Source organism: Selaginella moellendorffii, unplaced genomic scaffold (genome assembly GCF_000143415.4).
Source record: "Selaginella moellendorffii unplaced genomic scaffold, v1.0 SELMOscaffold_7, whole genome shotgun sequence".
In the NCBI taxonomy this organism is placed as follows: domain Eukaryota; kingdom Viridiplantae; phylum Streptophyta; class Lycopodiopsida; order Selaginellales; family Selaginellaceae; genus Selaginella; species Selaginella moellendorffii.
In genome coordinates, this window is record NW_003314268.1 from 1,243,726 (window position 1) to 1,262,924 (window position 19,199).

At 52.0% G+C, this 19,199-nt stretch overlaps 6 protein-coding genes and 1 long non-coding RNA gene across 11 annotated transcripts; 6 read left to right on the forward strand and 1 right to left on the reverse strand.

Annotated features, from left to right (window-relative positions):
• Positions 1-1,122: 1,122 nt before the first annotated feature.
• Positions 1,123-2,872, reverse strand: LOC9652321 (UPF0051 protein in atpA 3'region). Its single transcript, XM_002966486.2, has 4 exons — positions 2,775-2,872; positions 1,932-2,712; positions 1,481-1,873; positions 1,123-1,416 (listed from the first exon to the last, which is right to left on the reverse strand). Exons 1-4 carry the CDS (start codon positions 2,831-2,833, stop codon positions 1,198-1,200), a joined length of 1,452 nt encoding a protein of 483 aa, XP_002966532.2. The 5' UTR covers positions 2,834-2,872; the 3' UTR covers positions 1,123-1,197.
• A 2,623-nt stretch (positions 2,873-5,495) lies between these two features.
• On the forward strand, positions 5,496-9,140 carry LOC9652322 (DNA repair and recombination protein RAD54-like). The gene is made up of 20 exons (XM_024671213.1): positions 5,496-5,868; positions 5,980-6,122; positions 6,258-6,323; positions 6,376-6,490; positions 6,547-6,599; positions 6,656-6,733; positions 6,782-6,841; positions 6,890-7,038; positions 7,092-7,152; positions 7,204-7,343; positions 7,393-7,509; positions 7,561-7,627; positions 7,678-7,877; positions 7,923-8,055; positions 8,108-8,277; positions 8,344-8,389; positions 8,436-8,506; positions 8,554-8,704; positions 8,759-8,940; positions 9,029-9,140. The coding sequence occupies exons 1-20, from the start codon at positions 5,496-5,498 to the stop codon at positions 9,138-9,140; spliced, it is 2,487 nt and encodes an 828-aa protein (XP_024526981.1).
• A 37-nt stretch (positions 9,141-9,177) lies between these two features.
• Positions 9,178-9,877, forward strand: LOC112345164. Its single transcript, XR_002991966.1, has 3 exons — positions 9,178-9,392; positions 9,456-9,549; positions 9,631-9,877. It is a non-coding gene; the product is annotated as an uncharacterized LOC112345164 (long non-coding RNA).
• A 168-nt stretch (positions 9,878-10,045) lies between these two features.
• Positions 10,046-12,434, forward strand: LOC9652323 (tubby-like F-box protein 6). 4 transcript variants are annotated; one of them, XM_024671377.1, is made up of 4 exons: positions 10,046-10,838; positions 11,227-11,314; positions 11,366-11,495; positions 11,558-12,434. In XM_024671377.1, exons 1-4 carry the CDS (start codon positions 10,458-10,460, stop codon positions 12,249-12,251), a joined length of 1,293 nt encoding a protein of 430 aa, XP_024527145.1. In that variant the 5' UTR covers positions 10,046-10,457; the 3' UTR covers positions 12,252-12,434. The 4 variants fall into 4 exon arrangements, with proteins under 4 accessions (XP_024527145.1, XP_024527146.1, XP_024527144.1 ...); XM_024671378.1 differs by having other exon boundaries at positions 11,227-11,302; XM_024671376.1 differs by having other exon boundaries at positions 10,046-10,226; positions 10,277-10,838; positions 11,227-11,495.
• Positions 12,435-13,059: 625 nt separating this feature from the next.
• On the forward strand, positions 13,060-14,959 carry LOC112345097 (protein TIFY 6a-like). 2 transcript variants are annotated; one of them, XM_024671137.1, is made up of 5 exons: positions 13,060-13,464; positions 13,539-13,626; positions 13,740-14,169; positions 14,228-14,285; positions 14,722-14,959. In XM_024671137.1, exons 1-5 carry the CDS (start codon positions 13,274-13,276, stop codon positions 14,870-14,872), a joined length of 918 nt encoding a protein of 305 aa, XP_024526905.1. In that variant the 5' UTR covers positions 13,060-13,273; the 3' UTR covers positions 14,873-14,959. The 2 variants fall into 2 exon arrangements, with proteins under 2 accessions (XP_024526905.1, XP_024526906.1); XM_024671138.1 differs by having other exon boundaries at positions 14,228-14,289; positions 14,722-14,951.
• A 23-nt stretch (positions 14,960-14,982) lies between these two features.
• Positions 14,983-15,950, forward strand: LOC9652324 (protein FATTY ACID EXPORT 2, chloroplastic). The gene is made up of 3 exons (XM_002966156.2): positions 14,983-15,509; positions 15,579-15,713; positions 15,772-15,950. The coding sequence occupies exons 1-3, from the start codon at positions 15,008-15,010 to the stop codon at positions 15,909-15,911; spliced, it is 777 nt and encodes a 258-aa protein (XP_002966202.2). The 5' UTR covers positions 14,983-15,007; the 3' UTR covers positions 15,912-15,950.
• A 37-nt stretch (positions 15,951-15,987) lies between these two features.
• LOC9652325 (pentatricopeptide repeat-containing protein At3g49170, chloroplastic) lies at positions 15,988-18,803 on the forward strand. Its single transcript, XM_002966157.2, has one exon. The coding sequence runs from the start codon at positions 16,007-16,009 to the stop codon at positions 18,755-18,757; it is 2,751 nt and encodes a 916-aa protein (XP_002966203.1). The 5' UTR covers positions 15,988-16,006; the 3' UTR covers positions 18,758-18,803.
• The last annotated feature ends 396 nt before the right edge of the window (positions 18,804-19,199 follow it).

Here is a 19,199-nt window from a genome sequence, read left to right on the forward strand (position 1 = left end):
TTGTGTAGGACATTGGCAAGGTATGGGTTGATCCATCACAATTATAAGTTGTTGCAAATTGGCCACTTCCCAAATCTTTGAAGCAACTATGAGCTTTTTATGGCTTTGTAAACTATTTACATTGCTTGCCTCTATTGCGGCTCTGCTCAGCAATATTTTGCGCTCTTCTACTTTTCAATGGTCAGATGTAGCCCAAGAATCATTTGAGTTGCTGAAGCAACAACTTCTGGGTGCACTGTTACTTTTGCTTCCAGATTTCTCGCAACTTTTCATTGTTGATACTGATGCATCAGATGCATGAATTGGAGCAGTTCTCTGCCAAGGAGAGGAATTGGTGGCCTTTGATAGTTGTCGCTTCTCTGTTCAGAAGTTCAGGTTACTAGTGTATGAACAGGAAATGCTAGCAGTTATTCATGCAATTGGTCGCTACCACCATTATCTGTTGCCTCGACAGTTTATGCTCCAAACAAACCATCACAGCCTCAAATTTATTTTGGAGCAACAACATTTGTCCAAGAAATAGCAGTGCTGGGTGGAGCAACTGCAAGCATTGGATTTCACTACAGGGAAAAGCACATCCTTCCTGATGTGTTAGGGTTTAGGTTCATGATGATTTGAACGTACTGAAGCATCAACATTGTCTAGTATTTCCAGACAGGAAGCAGTGTATGTTGATAAGATTCGCGAAGGCTACTCACTGGATCCGACGCTTTCGGGTATCTGGCAACAGTTTTGTGATAATCCTGACCATACGCATGACAAGTTCTCAATTCAAGCCACAACTTATGCAAGGAGATCTGTCATGCAAGCATTTTGGCAAGACATCCATATTAAGTGTGTGTGTATATATATATCATAAATATATAAATATCATTGTTAATGTTAAAATAAAGACAAAGGGCTTGCTATCCTAGAGATTTTTGGTGCAACAAACGCAGACAAATTGCTCTGAAACCCCAGCAATCTGGAAACTAGAAACATTAAACCAGCCAATTGCCATATAGTAGAATCACTCTAAAGTATGGTTTTTGTCAGGCGTGGCTCAAATAGCACTCTTGGAAAGCTTAAATCCAAATGCCAATTATACATACTGTACAGCGTCCACTTAAGGCTCAACTAAAACAATCTAACCTTCTTGAGCTTTAAAGCAAAATTCATCAACACAATTCTTTGATGACTTCGCTCATTCTCTCTCTTCTAACCAACGCAGCCCTTGAGCTTCATCTTGAGAAGCTCGGGAAGCTCCCTCTCAAACTCTCCAACAAACTGGTCCACGACATCACGACAGAACCCGCTCACAATCATTGCTGCTGCTACGTCCTCGCTGATGCCTCGCTGCCTGAAGTAGAACAGCTGCTCGTCGCTCACCTTGGACGTGCTCGCCTCGTGCTCGATCCGGGAGCTCGGATTCCGTCCCTGATGATCCAAAAGTTCCATACAAACTCGTGAAACCTGTAAACGTGCAATGGGGCTCATATACCTGGATGACTGGAAAGGTGCTCGCAGTAGACTTGTTTCCAATGAGCAGCGAGTCGCACTGCGAGAAGTTCCTGGCTCCAGCTGCCGAGGGCTGGATCTGCACGAGCCCCCGGTAGCAATTCGTGGAGTTTCCAGCCGAGACTCCCTTGCTCACGATGAAGCTCTTGGTGTTCTTCCCAAGATGGATCATCTTGCTGCCCGTGTCGGCCTGCTGCTGGTTTTGTGTCAATGCCACCGAGTGAAACTTCCCCACGGAGCCATCGCCTCGCAGCACAACGCTAGGATACTTCCAAGTGATCGCGGAGCCAGTCTCAACTTGCGACCACGATATCTCCGACTTCTCTCCGTCACAAAGTCCCCTCTTGGTCACGAAGTTGTAAATCCCACCGCGTCCCTGGAGCAACACCTCACGATCAAACCAAGGAGGTAACGTCAAACCCGAAGGAGAGAACCTGCTGATCACCGGAGTACCAGTTTTGCACCGTGTAGTAGTCGATCTTTGCGTTCCTCGCGCAGTAGAGCTCCACGACCGCGGCATGGAGCTGGTTTGTGTCGTGAGCCGTGGCCGTGCAGCCCTCGAGGTACGTCAGGTGACCACCCTCCTCGACCACGATCAAAGTTCGCTCGAATTGCCCAGTCTCTGGCGCGTTGATCCGGAACTGCGTGGAAAGAGGGATGCTCACTCCTCCCCCGGCCTTCACGTAGCAAAATGATCCATCGCTAAACACCGCCGAGTTGAGAGCCGCGTAGAAGTTGTCCGAGGCCGGAACCACGCGGCCGAGGTTGTCCCGGACGACCTCCGGGAACTCGCGCACGGCCTGGGAGAGCGAGCGGAAGAAGACACCGCCGTCCTCGAGCTCCCGGTGGTGGGTCAACGCCACGGACGTGCTGTCAAAGACGGCGTCAACGGCCATTGACCTGGGCTTAGACCCAGGCGTTGACTCGGGTGGCGGCCCCAGGTCAACGCCCAGGCGCTGGTATGCGTCGACGATGGCGGCGTGCTCCGAGGGCTTGGGCTCCGAGTAGTAGCTCATGTCCTGGAAGTCAACGGGCGGGTGGCGAAGCTCGGACCACGAGGGCGGTGCCATCTTTTGCCACTTGTGGAAGGCGTCCATCCGGAAGTCGAGCATCCATGGCGGCTCCTGGCGCTTGCTGGAGATGAGGCGGATCGTCTCCTCGGACAGCCCCTTGGGGATTGATACGGACTCCACCTTGGAAGAGAAGCCCCATTTCCTGCAAGCACACCAGCAAGTTCTTTTCCTTCCAACAGAGATTTGATTTGAGTGTGCTCTTACCCGTAGTCACAGTTTAGAAAGCGATCAATGGTGGTAGCGTCTGTTCCCACCGTCGCCATCGGGGCGTCGCCGATCACACCTCTTCTCCACGCCCTAGACTTGAGTAGCCCTAAAAATGTATATTATTTTGCGAAAGTAATTATATAAAGCTACAGATGTAAAACATATTTACTTTGATTTTAAAAACGTTTATAATAGCATATGCTAAAATATCCTAAAATATAATGGAATATTCAGTTTACTTAATTTGTAAAGATATCGAGAATATACGTAATATTACGCGATAGTTACATGGAATTCTAACCATCTGGTAAGTGTCCACATGGCATTTCAAGTCTTTCCAAAGTGAAATATTCAAGGGTAACTAACCGGTTCAAACGCAAGTAAAAATGTACATATACCGTGTTGTATTACGCCTTGAATGATAGCAAGTCAGTGCAATGAAACTAAACCAGCTGGAAAACCTTTTACTTTGGAGGAAGATTTCTTTCGTGCCATCTCCTCTCCTCTTTTCTTGCGTCTTGATCCTTTCTCTAGCTCGTGAAAATGCTCTCCCAGTCGGCATTGCTCTTGCCAGGCTCGAGATCGCAGCAGATAGCAAGGATTGCTTCTCGCCCATACCGCTTTCGCGCCCAGCAATCGTTCCCCGGCAATCCAAAAGTCTCAAATCCCATGGATGGTTGGCTGAGGAGCAACGAAGCGCGATCCAAGAACGAAGGATGCGTCGCAGCGGTCACGGGCCACAAAGACGCTGGAGTGCCCGTGGCGGAGGCGTTGATGAGCGCAGCAAGAAGCTTGGAATCCGGGGCCGCTGTGGTGGAATTGGCGTCATCGGGCAAGCTGGTGCTTCTTCCCAATGCTTTCCACCTCGAGTTCCTGGACGACTGCTTCTTGCCCGGCCATTCTTCGATCGGCTTCGCCCAGCATTCAAAGATCCAAGCTCTTTCAAGATCCTGGCGGCAGATCCTGGGCATGCATGCGCCTTCTGTGGATTCCTCGTCGGCATGGAGCTCGACGTCCCGATCAATGGCCTCGAGGGCGGCGACGGCGACACTGCATCCGATTTTCTCAAGGTGGTGGATATTTGCAGGCGGATGGTCGGGCCTGTCGCAGCTATCTGGATCGTTCGAGGAAAGATGTATGAGTTTTCGGATCAAGACTGTGGCTACTGGCTCTCTTCCGACGATCAGAGCGTCAAGGCTGGTGCTTCCGGCCTCAATGCAGCAGTGGTGATTCGACAGGTCATGCCTGGCGAGCTGGTTTGCATCGACGGCAACGGCACCACGTCCAGAGTCCAATTCAACGCCGGCGAACGATCACTGGAATGTGGCATCGAGGTCTTCATCCAATCGTCATGGAACTACCGGATCCATCGTCTCCGGAGAGCTCTCTGCAAGCGCCTGGCACAGCTTCCGTTACCAGAGGTTTGGATCAGGGCGATGGTCATAGCCGACGGACGCGAGAATGATCGCTTGGCCGAGGAATTCGCGAAGGCTAAAGGGTTCTCGTATTCCAGAATTGGCCACCATAGCTTTGGAGAGCTTGTGCGAGGTAACCGAGTACTCGTCGTCGGCTCGTCATACCAGAGGGCTCTTGAGAGTGTCACACGTCTCAAGGGAGGAGAGTATGGGCCGGGTGTCATCCATGTCCTACTTTTCTCTCCAGTGGTGACCATGGATTGCTGCTACAGCAAGCTGGCGACCATGGTTTCGCAGCAGGAAGTGGACGTGAAATGGCTTCCGGTGGAGGATTTCTACGACGTCGTGGCCCAGGAAACTGGGAAAACTCCGTGCTGTGCTTGCTTGAGAAACGCCTGAGAGTTTGTAACTTTGAACCATCTGAAATAACATGTTCTTTTTCGTTTCCTCCCTGGTCAACGAGTCAACGACCATGCCGGGCTTTGACCCGGGCGCGGACCGAGGTCAACGCCCAGCCGGTGACTGCTCGGACAGCCCTTCGGACTCTCTCTCGAATATCCCATGATTATAACTCTTACGCATTGACTTCAAAAGAAACGAAACCTTAGGGGATCTTTGTAAGAAACCAGAGTGAAAAAACAAAGTTAGATTGGCGAGTCAGTAACTAACAAGATCATCAATGAACAAACGCTAATCTTGCGAGGTGCTCCACGCACGAGTAGTACTCGAGCTTCCTGATCTTCGAGGCCCAAAACGATCCAGGCGTGGAAGAGAAAGGGCTGGATCGTTTCTTCTTGTTGGCTCGTCTGCTGCTGGATTCGTGCTGCTGCTGCTGCTGCCGCTGCTGCTCTCGATTCTCCTCCTGCTCTTCGCTCTCGATCCCTTCAGGGATCGTTTGCAAGGTGGGATTTAGCCTCTTCTGGCGGCGGCGGAGATAGGCGCGCTGCATTTGCTCCTCCTCGCTGATGAGCATCCCATTCCGGACGAGATCTCGCTGGAAGAGCCCGCCCCTTGGCCGGCACCAGCGACCCATTGCCCTAATTCGCCCAAATTCCTAGATTGCCCTCACCGATCGATCCCAATCGGCCAAATCGTTAGCTCCCATCGTTTAGCTCCTATCGCTGGCCGGCTTACCTCATCTCCATCCTGGAAGACGTGGATGGGGGCCACGTGTCGTGGATCCCACCAATCGTGACGTGGCTATTTTCTTACTCTTTAAATCGTGACGTGGACGTATGACGTGTCATTGATGTTGACGTTGTACTGCTCAAATGATTTTCCCGCGCTAGGGTTCTTCCGATCGATGGAAGTGATTGAGGTGGAGAACGCCTGGCCGGACGTGGACGGATTCCTCACGCGCATTGTGATGGAGACGAGCGCTAGGTCGAGCGTCAAGCCGCCGCTCCCGCTCAGGCCGGCGCTGTGCGGGGATATGGATCCGGATCGATCGCTGCTCTCTCTCGGCGGCAGCGATTTTAGCGGTGGTAGCAGCTCGATCTCGCGGAAATCCGTGTCGGCAGCGTCTTCGGCGTCCAAGAAGCTCTGCGTCGAGGTGCCATGGCGATATTTCGAGGTCATGTACAGCGTCAAGAAGAAAAACTCCAGGAAGCCAGGGCCGCGATCCGATGGCGTTCTTGCGGTCCAGGGATCGAGCTACAATCTGCTCGACAAGGACGGCAAGTCGATCAGCAAAAGAAAGATTTCGGGAAAAGAAATCAAAGAGAATTCTTCTCTCGAGGTCAGGAGTTCTTTCACTCGATTAAGAAAATGTCATTATCCTGGCGCAGGTTTTCAACTTTGTGATCGAAGTATTGGACGAGATCCCCGAGGAAGAGTACCTCAGCGGGAAGATCTTCTCAACGAGCAGGCCTACCTTTCCTTCTTCCGAAGGATCGGACATTACTGTCGAGTCCGCTCGGAATCCTGGAAGGTAAATGATTCTAATCATCTTCGATCGTGATTGAATTTATGTGGTCAGAGAAAGGCTGTCTAGGCCAATGCAGATTCTGGAGGTAAATTACGTAAATTTCCACCACAGCCAGTAACTAACGATGGTTGAGCACAGAAAGACCAGCTTGTTCTCAACATGGCAGAAGTTGCAAATGGCGCTGCTCCAGTCGTTGTTGATCCAGTAAGTTGATATTTACTGTCGCTTGTATTTTCTAAGGTATTTTTTCTTTCAGTACATCGCTTCTAAACTTCGACCGCACCAGAGGGAGGGAGTGAAGTTTATGTACGAGTGCGTCATGGGACTGAGATCTCGCACATTTACTGGCTGTCTACTAGCTGACGAAATGGGTGAGATATCTCGAGTTTTATAGGTTAAATACTTAAGTCGCGAGTTTTTGGGCCAGGTCTCGGGAAAACTGTGCAAGTCATTGCACTGATTTGGACGCTGCTTCGTCAGGTAAATTGTTCTTTTCAGTTTTTGTGCTCGGCTTACATTTGGGTTCATATGGCAAGGGTTCTGGAGGAGTTCCCGCTGTAAGGCGAGCAGCAGTTGTTTGCCCGTTGACGCTAACCCGAAATTGGGGAAAAGAGGTGGTTAATAGCTAGAAACGAACAAGCTTAACTGGACAGCATTTCCAGGTGCGTAAGTGGCTGGGCTCGGAAAGGTTGAAAGCAATGGTCGTCGACTGCGCAAGAGAGGTACTTAATACCAGAGAAAACAACTAACTAGATGCTTTCATATTTTAGGCAGCAGAAAAGATAATCGACTTCAAAAACGACAGCTTCTGTCCTCTTTTAATCACGTCGTATGAAATACTAAGGAAGCACAAGGATATTGTTGCCTCGACGAATCTTGAGCTTCTTATCTGCGATGAAGCTCATCGACTGAAAAGCTGGTAATACTATACACTTGTTTAATTCTTTACAGCGAGAACAACCAATGGTTCAGCAAGGGAAACAAAACGATTGCGTCACTGGCTTCGTTGAACTGCAACAAGAGGATTTTACTCGTAAGATTTTGTAGCCTTCACGGCTTTCTAACGCCTGGCTCTGACTGGCAGACTGGAACACCCGCCCAGAACAACTTAAGCGAGTTTTATGCTTTGCTTGATTTTGCCAATCCAGAGCTATTGGGTTCCTACAACGAGTATAAGAATATCTACGCTTCTCCCATTGAGCAAAGTCGGGATCGCAACGCCAGGTACGTTTTTCAATCTGTGAAGAGGAAATTAATGCTTGTTGTTTGACAGCCACGCTGAGAAAGAATTAGGCTCAGAGAGATCGGAAGAGCTGAAACAAATGACAAGCTTTTGCATCCTTCGAAGGACATCTGAGATAAACAAGGAGCACCTTCCACCGAAATCAGAGTAACCGGTTATTTACCAAAGTTTCTACTGTTTTAGCTTTTTGTTTTGCAGGTACGCCGTGTTTTGCAAACTTCACGATGTTCAGATTAGTCTTTACGAGATATTTGTCAAGTCTCAGGTAAACACTGGCATAGTACTATACTTCTCAGCTGGTCTGTGGCAATGCAGTTCGTACGAACCATGCTAAACTCAGATATTCAACGTGCGCACGTTCTTTCTGCAATTGGAGCGCTGCGTAAACTTTCAAGCCATCCGGGGCTGCTACAGAGTGATATGAAGCACGTTACGAGCGCGGAAATTAAGAATCAACCATTTTTTCATCGCGCCGAAGAATTGCTTGATCTTTCTGATGTCCAAGCATCCTTGAGGTACGACAATTACAGTTAGCCGTGGCCAAGTTGCTACTTGTGCAGAGATGTCGTGAGGCACGATTGGAGCCTATCTGGAAAGTTCGTGTGCTTACAACATCTTCTTTTAGCGACTATACAATGCAACGACAGAATTGTGATCGCTTCCAACTTCACACAAACCTTGGACTTGATAGAGGTTCGAAGGGCTTGCGTTTTTCTGAGTGTTTCTTAATTTTTAAATCTTGCAGGCAATGTGCAATGAACACTCATGGAAGTTCGTTCGACTGGACGGTGGAACCATGATATCGGAAAGACAGTCACTCGTCGAACGGTTCAATCGAAGAATTGGAGAGGCGTCGATCTTCCTCCTGTCCTCCAAAGCTGGTGGAACTGGCCTGAACCTCATTGGGGCAAACAGGCAACAACTATCTGATGTCATCCATCTTCAAGGGAGCTCTTTATAATCTTGTTGTTTGCCTTTCAGGCTCGTTTTAGTCGATCCAGATTGGAATCCAGCAAACGACGCGCAGGTATGAAGACTGATAAGCTGTCCCATCTCACCTTCTCTGGTTCCAGGTGATGAGTCGAATATGGAGAGAAGGCCAGCCGAAACCAGTAAAAATATACAGGCTTCTGTCCACTGGCAGGTACGTCTATGACGTCGAAGTCTCGGCATTAATCGTTGAATTTTCAGCATCGAGGAGAAGATATATCAACGGCAAATCATGAAAAAAGATCTGACGTCTTTCTTTGGTGATCAGTCCACATATCAACCTACCTGTAAAAGAACGAACGACCAGAAGTTTAGCCGGCAGGAACTCAGAGAGCTTTTAAAATTGCCTTCGGTACATTTTTCAGCATTGTTTTCGCAGCAACAAACGTCAAACATTGTTATGCAGGAAACAAAATGCGAGACATATGATCTACTGTGCCGGCTCAACACGCAACTGGAGGACAAATGGAAAGACTCGTCAGGAATGCTGGATGACCACGTCTTACAGAGCGCGGTCGAATCGGGAGTGACTACGTTCGTGTCAGCTGACTCGCCTCAAACGCAACAAAGCAGCGGAGGTCTCGAAAGGTACATAACTTACAATAGACTTTTCTTAGCTTTTACTTGACTGGGGCATCGCAGAGACACAGGCTTGGATTGTGGAGCATGTTAATAGAAAAGTTCGATCGATCAAACTTCACTGCGCCTCCATTAACCAGCATCGCAAGAGAATGAAGATTTCACCTTATCAGGTTAGCTCGAAAAGGAAAGAGAGTTCCTCTCGATAACGTTGTTCTGGCAGGAAAAAAGTTAGCTACCATCTCTCTTTAAAACGGGAACCAAAAGCGGCATTGTTCTCAACAAACCAACCGATTGGCGGTTCCATCATCTTGACTTTCAGAGCTAGTTCTAAATAACGCGAAACTTTCTCAGCAACTCAGGGACAACAACTAGGGGACCTGACAACCAAGCAAGGCAAATTTCCCCACCCTTGATATCGATCTTCCAACTTGGGGACTGGGCAACCACGACAGCGAGAGGTATGTAGATTTTATGCTTTCTCTCTTGCTCACGTTACGCTTGACTGGGACTTCCACATTCAGTAAAAGGTAGTGGAGCAAAATTGCGGGCGGTGCTGCTGCTAGTGTTGGTACGTCAATGCTTTTTCACAAGTACTCCACCTTAGCTTGGGAAGCGGTAAGCAAATCTTTATATGATATTAGTTGCTAGTGTTGCCTCCATAATCTCTATTGATTGATGGCTTTGCTTGTCCACCAGGATTAATAAGTGCTTTGCTTTGGTGCTCTAGTCTCTCATTTCGAAGATCCAAAAACAAAAAAACGTTGGTGGAGTGGACGATGGATCGATGGGCGATAGATTTCTTCGATTAATCAAACTTACGAGCGCACACGGAGAAAGAATTGCGAGACGGCGACGTTTGCGTTGTAGGAAAGGTCAACATACGAATTGCAATCCCGAGTTGATTAAAATCGAAATCAATGCAATCGATACCGGCACCCGATTCGACGGCCGCGATGCGCGCATGCGGCCATCGTAACAAACGGGCATCGGACGGCGGGACGGCCCCGACACGTGGCATGCATTCAGCCACGTGGATGATCGGACGGCCGCTGGCTGTTGGACGCCGGAATGGCCAGGCGATTCGAGCGCGCACCATGACAAATGCAAAGAAGACGGGGGAGAGGAGCAGGATGGCGATGGCTATGGCGGAGATCGAGAGGCATCTCCCTTGTCGCCGCCTCCTCGTGTAGCTAGCTGCGCTCCAGTCGCGATCGATTTGGCGGTGGCGAAAGGAAAGGGCTGGTGTGGATTTGCCCGAGCCGGAGCTAGGGTTTGAGGCGTTCGTCGCGGAGGTGAGTTCTTGGCGCTCTAGGCGCTGGGGGTACTGATCGAATTTCGGCAGGGGAAGCTCCTGGCTGATCGAATTACTCGAGTAGATACTAGATCGTAGCTGATATTTCGGAGAATCGCGGCTTATGGATGAGGAGGAAAAAGGGTATCTGGGCGATGGTTGAAAGGATCATCATCTTCAGCTGCTGCCGCGGTGGCTAGGGATTCAACCGTCGATCGGGGGTGTGGCAGCCATGTCCGGGAAGAAATCCTCGACGCTGACGCCGCTGTGGAGCGTGATCCAAGACATCAAAGGGATTGGAAGCATCTCTAGGAGGAGTTTTGAGGTGAAGCTGCCGACGTATAGTCGATCGAGGTCTCACAGCGCCGCGCAAGATGCCGCTGGCCGGCATCAATTTGGGGAGAGTGGCCAGCAGAGCCGCTGGGCCAACATGCCACCCGAGCTCCTCCGCGACGTGATCCAAAGGGTGGAAGCCAGCGACAAAATGTGGCCGTCGCGGAAGAGCGTCGTCGCCTGCGCGGCCGTGTGTAGGAACTGGAGAAAAATCACCAAGGAGATCGTGCAAACTTTGGAGCAGTGTGGAAGATTGACGTTCCCAGTTTCGCTCAAACAAGTAAGTTCTTTCTCTCTTTTTTCATTTGAGTCCTTGATCGTCCGGAAGTTCTTTCTCCTTTCTTCATTTGAGTCCTTGATCGTTCAGAACTTTCTCTTTCTTCTTTTTTTAATTGGAGTCCTCGATCCTCCAAAAGTTCTTTTTCTTTCTTTTTTTTTCCCATTTGAGTCGTCGATCGTCCAGGAGTTCTTTCTCTTTCTTCTTTTTTTCAATTTGAGTCCTCGATCCTCCAGACTAGTACTAGAAGTCAGGAGATCAGATGCTTCGCTTGTCACGCCCTTTCAAGTTTTCTGGACCCTTCCCAAAGTTTTTGTTTTCTTCTCGAATTAATCTCTCTCTGTTCCTTTGTTTTCTTTTTGTTCGTTCTGAACTTTGTTTGTGCTTGCAGCCTGGGCCGCGAGACGCTACCGTGCAATGCTACCTTAAACGCGACAGGACAACTTCGACGTATTATCTCTATCTGGGTATTACTCCGAGTAAGCCATCCAAAAGTCTCGGCCACACTGTTTACGTTTCCTCTGAAACAGATGTGCTAGAAAACGGGAAGTTCCTGCTAGCGGCTCGAAAGTTTCGGCGAGCCAGTGGAACGGACTACATCATCTCCACTGATACGGACGACTTCTCTCGTGGGAGCAACACCTACGTTGGAAAGTTGCGGTACGTTTCTTCCTTAAAAACTAGACACTGAAAAGCAGCCTGCGAATCCCCGCTTTTTGCAGATCGAACTTCATGGGCACGAAGTTCACTTTATACGACAGCAACCCTCCGCACGACGGTGCTGTGGCCTCCACAAACAGAGCAGGCCGGAGGATCCTATCCAAGCAAGTCTCTCCAAGAGTTCCAGCCGGGAGCTACAACATCGCCCACATCGCGTACGAGCTCAACGTACTGGGGACAAGGGGCCCCCGGCGCATGGAGTGCACCATTCACTCCATCCCGGCGTCGGCCATGGAGCCCGGGGGATGCGCGCCGACGCCGCTGGAGAGCGCGACTTCCATGGACGAGGCCTCCATGCTCCCGCCGCTGCTTCTCCCGGTGGGGGCCAAGTCCTCCAAGGTGGCGGCGCTGGATGGATTGGAGGGGCTGGAAGTGGCGAGCAAAGGCAAGCCGCTGGTGCTCAAGAACAAGCCGCCGCGATGGCACGACCAGCTCCAGTGCTGGTGTCTAAACTTCCGCGGGCGAGTGACGGTGGCATCGGTGAAGAACTTCCAGCTGGTGGCGGCCACGGAGATCGGGCAGCCGCCGCAGCCGAGCGATCCGGACAACGTCATACTCCAGTTTGGGAAGATCGGCAAGGACACATTCACCATGGATTATAGGTACCCTCTCTCGGCATTCCAGGCATTTGCGATCAGCCTCAGCAGTTTTGATACTAAGGACAGCTTACACTGTACTTATGCCTTGATGTTCTGAAGGAATGGAATCCGAGATGGACGGAAGGAGATGAAAGGTGGCAAGGAGAAAAAAGGTGGTGGTACATTTGTTTTGTGTGATTTCTCAAGATTACTTGTACATAAGGTGGATTTCAAAGTCTCTCTGTTGTCATTGTTTAACCAATGTTTACTAAAAGATTGTGTGAGGTCTCCAAATAGCGCACATGGAAACACCGCAATATATGATAAGAGCATAAAAAGTTGGCGGGACTCGGCACCGAACGCACACTTTGATGACACGCCACCAACCTGTTTTTCTTTCTTGCGTTGTTGTAGTATATATATGAGCTTTCATGTGCAAACGTGCCACGCGGCTTGGCTGTCATGTGTCCCGGGAGACTGAATCCACCCTTGTAATGAAAGAGAAACCAATCTTTGGTTATATTAGTGAAAAAGTTTAGAATGAAGTTTTGAAGAACGAATTTGCCTGGTAAGTGTCTAAAGTTAAAGATCGAATCACAATCCCAAGCGCTAGACCCGCTCTCGCTTTAAAGTGAAATCCAAATTTTTCCATTGACATCCATTTGGTCCGATGCCTCCAGCTGGTCGCCAAAAGACCAACTATGGATTGGAAAAATAGGCGTCTAGTGCACGTCCACGACGTACATACATACATACATTGCATTGGGCAGTAGCATTTTGCACGTGATTCCGCTTTTCGCGGGAACACGTTTTCGCCCGCCAATACTCCGTCGCACAAACGGAAACACGTGTGGTAAAAGCGCCGTTTGCGAGACGGAGCTCTGTCAGAGCGACGCATTTGTGTCCCTTGTATATATGCCAGGGCCAAGTCCTCCCACTCGGGAAGAAGAAAGAGGTTTTTTTTTATGCTTTCCTTTGTGTGGAGCACGAAATCTCGGCGGAACCTTTCTTCTTCGTCGGCTTGTAATCAAGTAGACTTCTTCTTCCTCTGAAAGATCTCTAGCTCCATTCGTCGAATCTCTTGGTGGGTTTTGGAGGGATTGGAGCGGAAGGAATGCAGCGAAGTGGCCGTGCGCGGCGATGGTGAGTGTTCGCCCCGGAAGGATAGAACAGCACAAGCAGGTCTCCCCGGACAGGATGATGTTTAAAGTTCCAGCGAATTCGCTGCCGCCGCCGCCGCCGCCGCCAAGTTCTTCCTCCTCGCAAGCTCCAGCGGACATGGCAGGCAAGAGGAAGTGGCAGGAGGCTTTCAAAGGGGAGTCGTGCCCATCGTAAGTGGCTTCTGCTCTTGGATCTCTCTAGAATCTTGGGAAGAAGCTCAAACTTTTGGGGCTTTTGATCGCAGTGTGCCCGCGCCGCCGCACAGATCGCCGCAGCTCACCATCTTCTACGCTGGCGCGGTGAACGTCTACGACAATGTCCCGGAAAACATGGTAAGCTCGAGAGCAAAATGCGGTTTTTCTTCGTAAAGGACGATCTTTGAGTGGAAAAAGATGGTCTTTTCGTCTGGAATGCCTAGATCCTGACAGCGCTCTCGTGTCTCCAGGTGAAAGCGCTCATGACACTCGCGGCGGCCAAGAGCTCCAGGCCCGCGGCGCTGATGAGCCAGATCGAGCTCCAGCGGAGTTGTAGCAGCAACAAGACGGGATTTGGATTCCAGGCAAACCAATCCAGCTGCAATGGTGGCGGCAGCGCCCGCGCGGGCGTGAAATCGAGCAGCAACGTCGCCAGTAGCAGCACCTCGGGCTCCTTCTCGTTCCCGGTTCTAGAGACCACGAGCACGTCGCTCAGCTTGAATAGCTCGTACAAGGCCGCGAGCGAGGAGAGATCTAGCGTGCCAGCTCCAGCTCCAGCGGCAGCGCCGGAACAATCCTCCGGAACAGCGGTGCAAGCATCATCTTCGCCACCTTCTCCGGCGGCTTCTCCGGATCTGCGGGGCATGGGTCCGAGAACTCGGATGCAAATGCTCCCAGCTGGTAAGATCATAGCCTAGTTCTTGTTTGATTGTCAAGTTGACGCTTTTACTCCTTCCAGGACTTCCGCAGGCCAGGAGAGCATCGATCCAGCGCTTCCTCCAGAAACGAAAGCAGAAGTGAGTGAGTTTTCTCATTCCCTCTCTCGCGTTTCTCCCGTGTACAAAAGATGAGAGAGCTTTCTCCCGTTTGCTCGTCGGTCATATTTCTTCATGTGTGTGAAACCGGAACGATTTTGTACAGATCAGTCCTTGGAGCTCCAGTGTCCAGTCACTGACGAGCGATCCACACGTTTTTCAACACCACCTCCGAACTTTTCCATTAGGAAAAACAGACTTTTCCCCGAGAAAAAACCAATTTTTTTTTTTAATTTTTGGGTGTAGACCAATCTTGTCTAGCCGCAACTTTGTGCAATCTGGCCCCCCCAGTCATGTGTATTCACGTGAATTATTTCGATCCAATGCTTCAAACTTTGCAACATGTTCATCCTCCCAGCTTTATTTTGTTTGGAGTTTTTCTGTGATGCTGATGTAGGGGCACTGTTTTTGTGAATAGGCAGGTGAACAACAACGGCGAAGACGACGACGAAGACGCGGCGGCAACGGCGGAGATGAAGCCCACATCGCCACCGCCCGTGGGGCCGCCCACGTCCGCATCAACGGCCCACATTGCCGCACAAGTTCCACATTTCCTAAAGAAAAGATAGTACGTTCACGCTAGTGCCACGTCGCTATTAACCCTAATTTCTAAGTCCTGTCCACCTGTAAGAAAAAAGTACACACACACACACACACACACAGAGGGTTCTAGGGCTTAGCTAGGGTTTTCCTCGGCGCGAGCGATGGCGGCGTGCGCTCCTACTACGATCGGGCAGCTATCTTCCAGGCTCGTGTCGCGCGCTCCAGCGCCCGCGCCATTCCCCGGCTACATTCTTCTCAGGCCAGTGGTTTTCAGATCGCGAGTCGCGAGAGCGGCAGCGGTGCGCGCGGCGATCGAGCATTTCGACGATGCCGGGGTTGGATTGCAGGGATCGGTGTGCTTTGCTGCTCCGGAGGGCCTGGAGAGCCCCCCCGCCTCCTCACAGGAGGATCTCTCGTCGTGCCCGGCGAGAGGGAGCGTGGGTGTCGTCGAGGCGATGACCGGCAAGACGATCGACCTCAACTCCGGGGAGGTCATCGATGCGGGGATTGGCGGCGACGGGGATATTGGGCAGCGCGGCGGCGGCGATGGCAGGGGAGGTGGCGGCGGAGGGGATGATTCCAGCGATGGAATGGCGAAGAAGCAATCGGGGGCTCTCTCGATGTCACAGAAGCTGACATTGGTCTACGCAGCTCTCGTGGGAGGTAAAGATTTTTCTTTTCTGCAATCTCGTCGCTGGAATCGATCGATCAATCGTGGTTTCTCTCTTGCAGTTGGAGGATTGATAGGATTTCTCAAGACCGGCAGCGCGAAATCCCTCTTCTCCGGAGGGATCTCTGCGCTGACACTCCTCACTGTCTACTCACAGCTCCCTGTCAACCCGGTTGGCGCTTCTTCTCTCGGTGTTGGTAAGCTCCACATCTAAGTTTTCCATGGTTTTCTCTAAGTTCTTTCGATTCTTCGCAGGTATATCGCTGCTGCTCCTGTTCGCCATGGGCTCGAGATTCAGAAACTCGGGGAAGTTCTTCCCCGCGGGATTGGTATCGATCGTCTCGTTGATAATGTCCGGCGGATATGTTCATGGAATTCTACGTTCCAAGCACTGAAGATTAAAAAGAGCTCTCCCCTGTTTCTAGGGTTAGGCTTTCCCCTGTTTTTAGGGTTAGGGTTTTGCGATGAGCCTCTCCTGAGTTTAGGGCTCATGGCAGTGGCATTGGTGTGTTCTTGGCCGGGGCCGAGGAGCACGAAGGATCACGACGACTACATTCCAATCGAGACGCTCGCGGGTCTCTTGCGGCGATGCATCGGCGACGCGGATCTCGCGCAGGGCAGGCAATTGCACCGGCAGATCGTCAAGCAGGGGCTGGCGCGCAACGATTTGCTCGGGAACTACCTCGTCCAGATGTACTCCAAGTGCCGCAGCCTCGACGACGCCAATGCCGCCTTCTCGGCGCTCAGATCGCGAGGGATCGCGACGTGGAACACGCTCATCGCCGCGCAATCCTCCCCTGCCGCGGTGTTCGATCTCTACACCCGGATGAAGCTCGAGGAGAGGGCGGAGAATCGGCCCAACAGGCTGACGATCATCGCGGTCCTGGGCGCTATCGCTAGCGGCGATCCTTCTTCCTCGTCTTCCTCCCGCGCTCAAGCGAGGATCGTCCACGACGACATCCGCGGCAGCGATCTGGAGCGCGATCTCTTCGTCGCCACCGCGCTGCTGGATGCGTATGGCAAATGCGGCTGCGTGGAGAGCGCGCTGGAGGTGTTCTCGCGGATCCAGGTACCGGATCTCATCTGCTGGAACGCGGCGATCATGGCGTGCGCCGGGAACGACGAGCGCCCGGATCGCGCGCTCCTGCTCGTCCGCCGGATGTGGCTCGAGGGGCTGCTGCCCAACCGCGCCAGCTTCGTGGCGATCCTCAGCTCCTGCGGGGATCACTCGTCCCTGCCGCTGGCACGGTCGATCCACGCCAGAGTCGAGGAATTAGGGTTCTTGGGCGACGTGGTTGTGGCCACCGCGCTCGTCACGATGTATGGGCGGTGTGGCAGCGTCGATGAATCGATTGCGGTGTTTGAGGCGATGGCTGTGAGGAATCACGTCTCGTGGAATGCGATGATCGCAGCATTTGCCCAGTGTGGGCATCGCAGCGCGGCATTTGCGATCTACTGGCGGATGCAGCAAGAGGGATTCCGGCCAAATAAGATCACCTTCGTCACAGCGCTCAAGGCCGCGTGTTCTTCCTCTTCGCAGGATCTTGGAGAGAGCGCGGCGCTCCATGGATGGATCGCCTGCGCTGGACTGGAGGGCGATGTGATGGTGGGCACTGCGCTGGTGACCATGTATGGCTCCACCGGCGCGATCGATCGCGCGAGAGCGGCGTTTGATGCCATCCCCGCCAAGAACATTGTGTCTTGGAACGCGATGCTCACGGCCTATGGCGACAATGGCCGGGCGAGAGAGGCGATGGAGCTCTTCGCGGCCATGAAGAGGCAATCGCTCGCTCCAAACAAGGTGAGCTATCTCGCGGTGCTTGGATGCTGCGAGGATGTGAGCGAGGCGCGATCCATCCACGCCGAGGTTGTGGGGAATGGGCTCTTCGCGCAGGAGTCCTCCATAGCAAACGGGGTGGTGAGGATGTTTGCTCGCTCCGGCAGCCTCGAGGAGGCCATGGCCGCGTTCGATGCGACCGTGGTGAAAGATAGCGTCTCTTGGAACACAAAGGTGGCGGCGCTGAGCGCTCGCGAGGATCTCCACGGCGCGATCACGGCCTTCTACACGATGCAGCACGAAGGATTCAGGCCGGACAAGTTCACGCTGGTGAGTGTGGTGGATGTCTGCGCGGATCTGGGCACGCTGGAGCTTGGGCGATCGATCCAGCAGCAGCTCTCGGCGGCGATCGAGGTCGAGCGCGACGTGGTGGTGGAGAGCGCGGTGATGAACATGGTGGCGAAGTGTGGTTCATCCGTGGACGAGTGCGAGCGATTGTTCGCGCGAATGCCCGACGATAGAAAGGATCTGGTGGCATGGAACACGATGATCGCGGCGTACGCGCAGCACGGCCACGGCCGGAAGGCGCTCAAGCTCTTCCGGATCATGCAGCAGCGATCGTCGGTGAGACCCGACTCGTCAACTTTCGTGAGCGTTCTATCCGGGTGTAGCCACGCCGGGCTGGTCGAGGATGGAATCCACTGCTTCTTCCTGGCCAGGGAAGTGCTCGGGATCGAGCAGCAACCCGTGGAGCACTACGCCTGCCTGGTAGATGTTCTTGGCCGGATGGGCTACCTCCGCGAGGCCGAGGATTTCATCCGCAAGATGCCGCTTCCAGCAGATTCCGTGGTGTGGACGTCGCTGCTGGGTGCTTGCAGCAGCTATGGCGATCTCGAGGGCGGCGAGCGAGCGGCGCGGGCGTTTATCGAGCTGTACCGGAGCGATTCAGTCGGGTACGTGGTGCTGTCCAACATCTACGCGGCTGCTGGGCGATGGGAGGATTCGATCAGAGTGAGGGAGGACATGGCGGAGAGGCGAGTGAAAAAGAGGGCCCCAGGGAAGAGCTCCATCGTCGTCAAGAACAGGGTGCACGAGTTCTTCGCCAGGGATCGCAGCCACCCCCAGAGTGATGAGATCTACGCGGAGCTGGAGAGGTTGAAGGGATTGATCCGGGAGGCTGGGTACGTCCCGGACACGAGGTTGGTTCTTCACGACGTGGAAGAGGAGCAGAAGGAGCAGCTGCTGTGGTATCACAGCGAGAAGCTGGCGATCGCGTTTGGATTGATCAGTGTTCCTCACCGGCATAGCATCCGCGTGATCAAGAACTTGCGGGTTTGCAAGGATTGCCACACCGCGACTAAGTTTATCGCACGGGTGACGCAGAGAGAGATCGCGGTGAGGGATTGCAATCGGTTCCATCACTTTGGCAAGGATGGCGAGTGTTCGTGTGGAGATTACTGGTAATATCATATTATTTGAAAACCAAAAAATTATTTTTTTTTCCTTTTTGTCGCTCTCTGTTCTTTTTCTTTGTCGTTTTTTTTGTTTATTGAGCTCAAATGATCAAGGCTTGCGTGCGAACTATCTCATTCCCAGGATTTCAGGCTACCATTCTCAAGTGATTGGATGAGGAATGTTCTTACAGATAGTCACCAACACCTGAGGAGCATGTCTAGAGCTGGATTCGGGGACGAATATTGCATGGATCCCGACGCCACAATGCTGTCAAAGACGTGTCAATGGCCATGACCAGGGCGTTGACAATGGCCTGAGCTGATGGATTTAGGTTTGGCCGAAGCGCGAGCTTGACAATTCAAGCTTAGATTGGTTGTCCAGTGTGAGAATCCAAGCTACCGTGACGAGCCTTCAAGCACACTGATCCCAGCCAAGGATCTTAACTGGGATG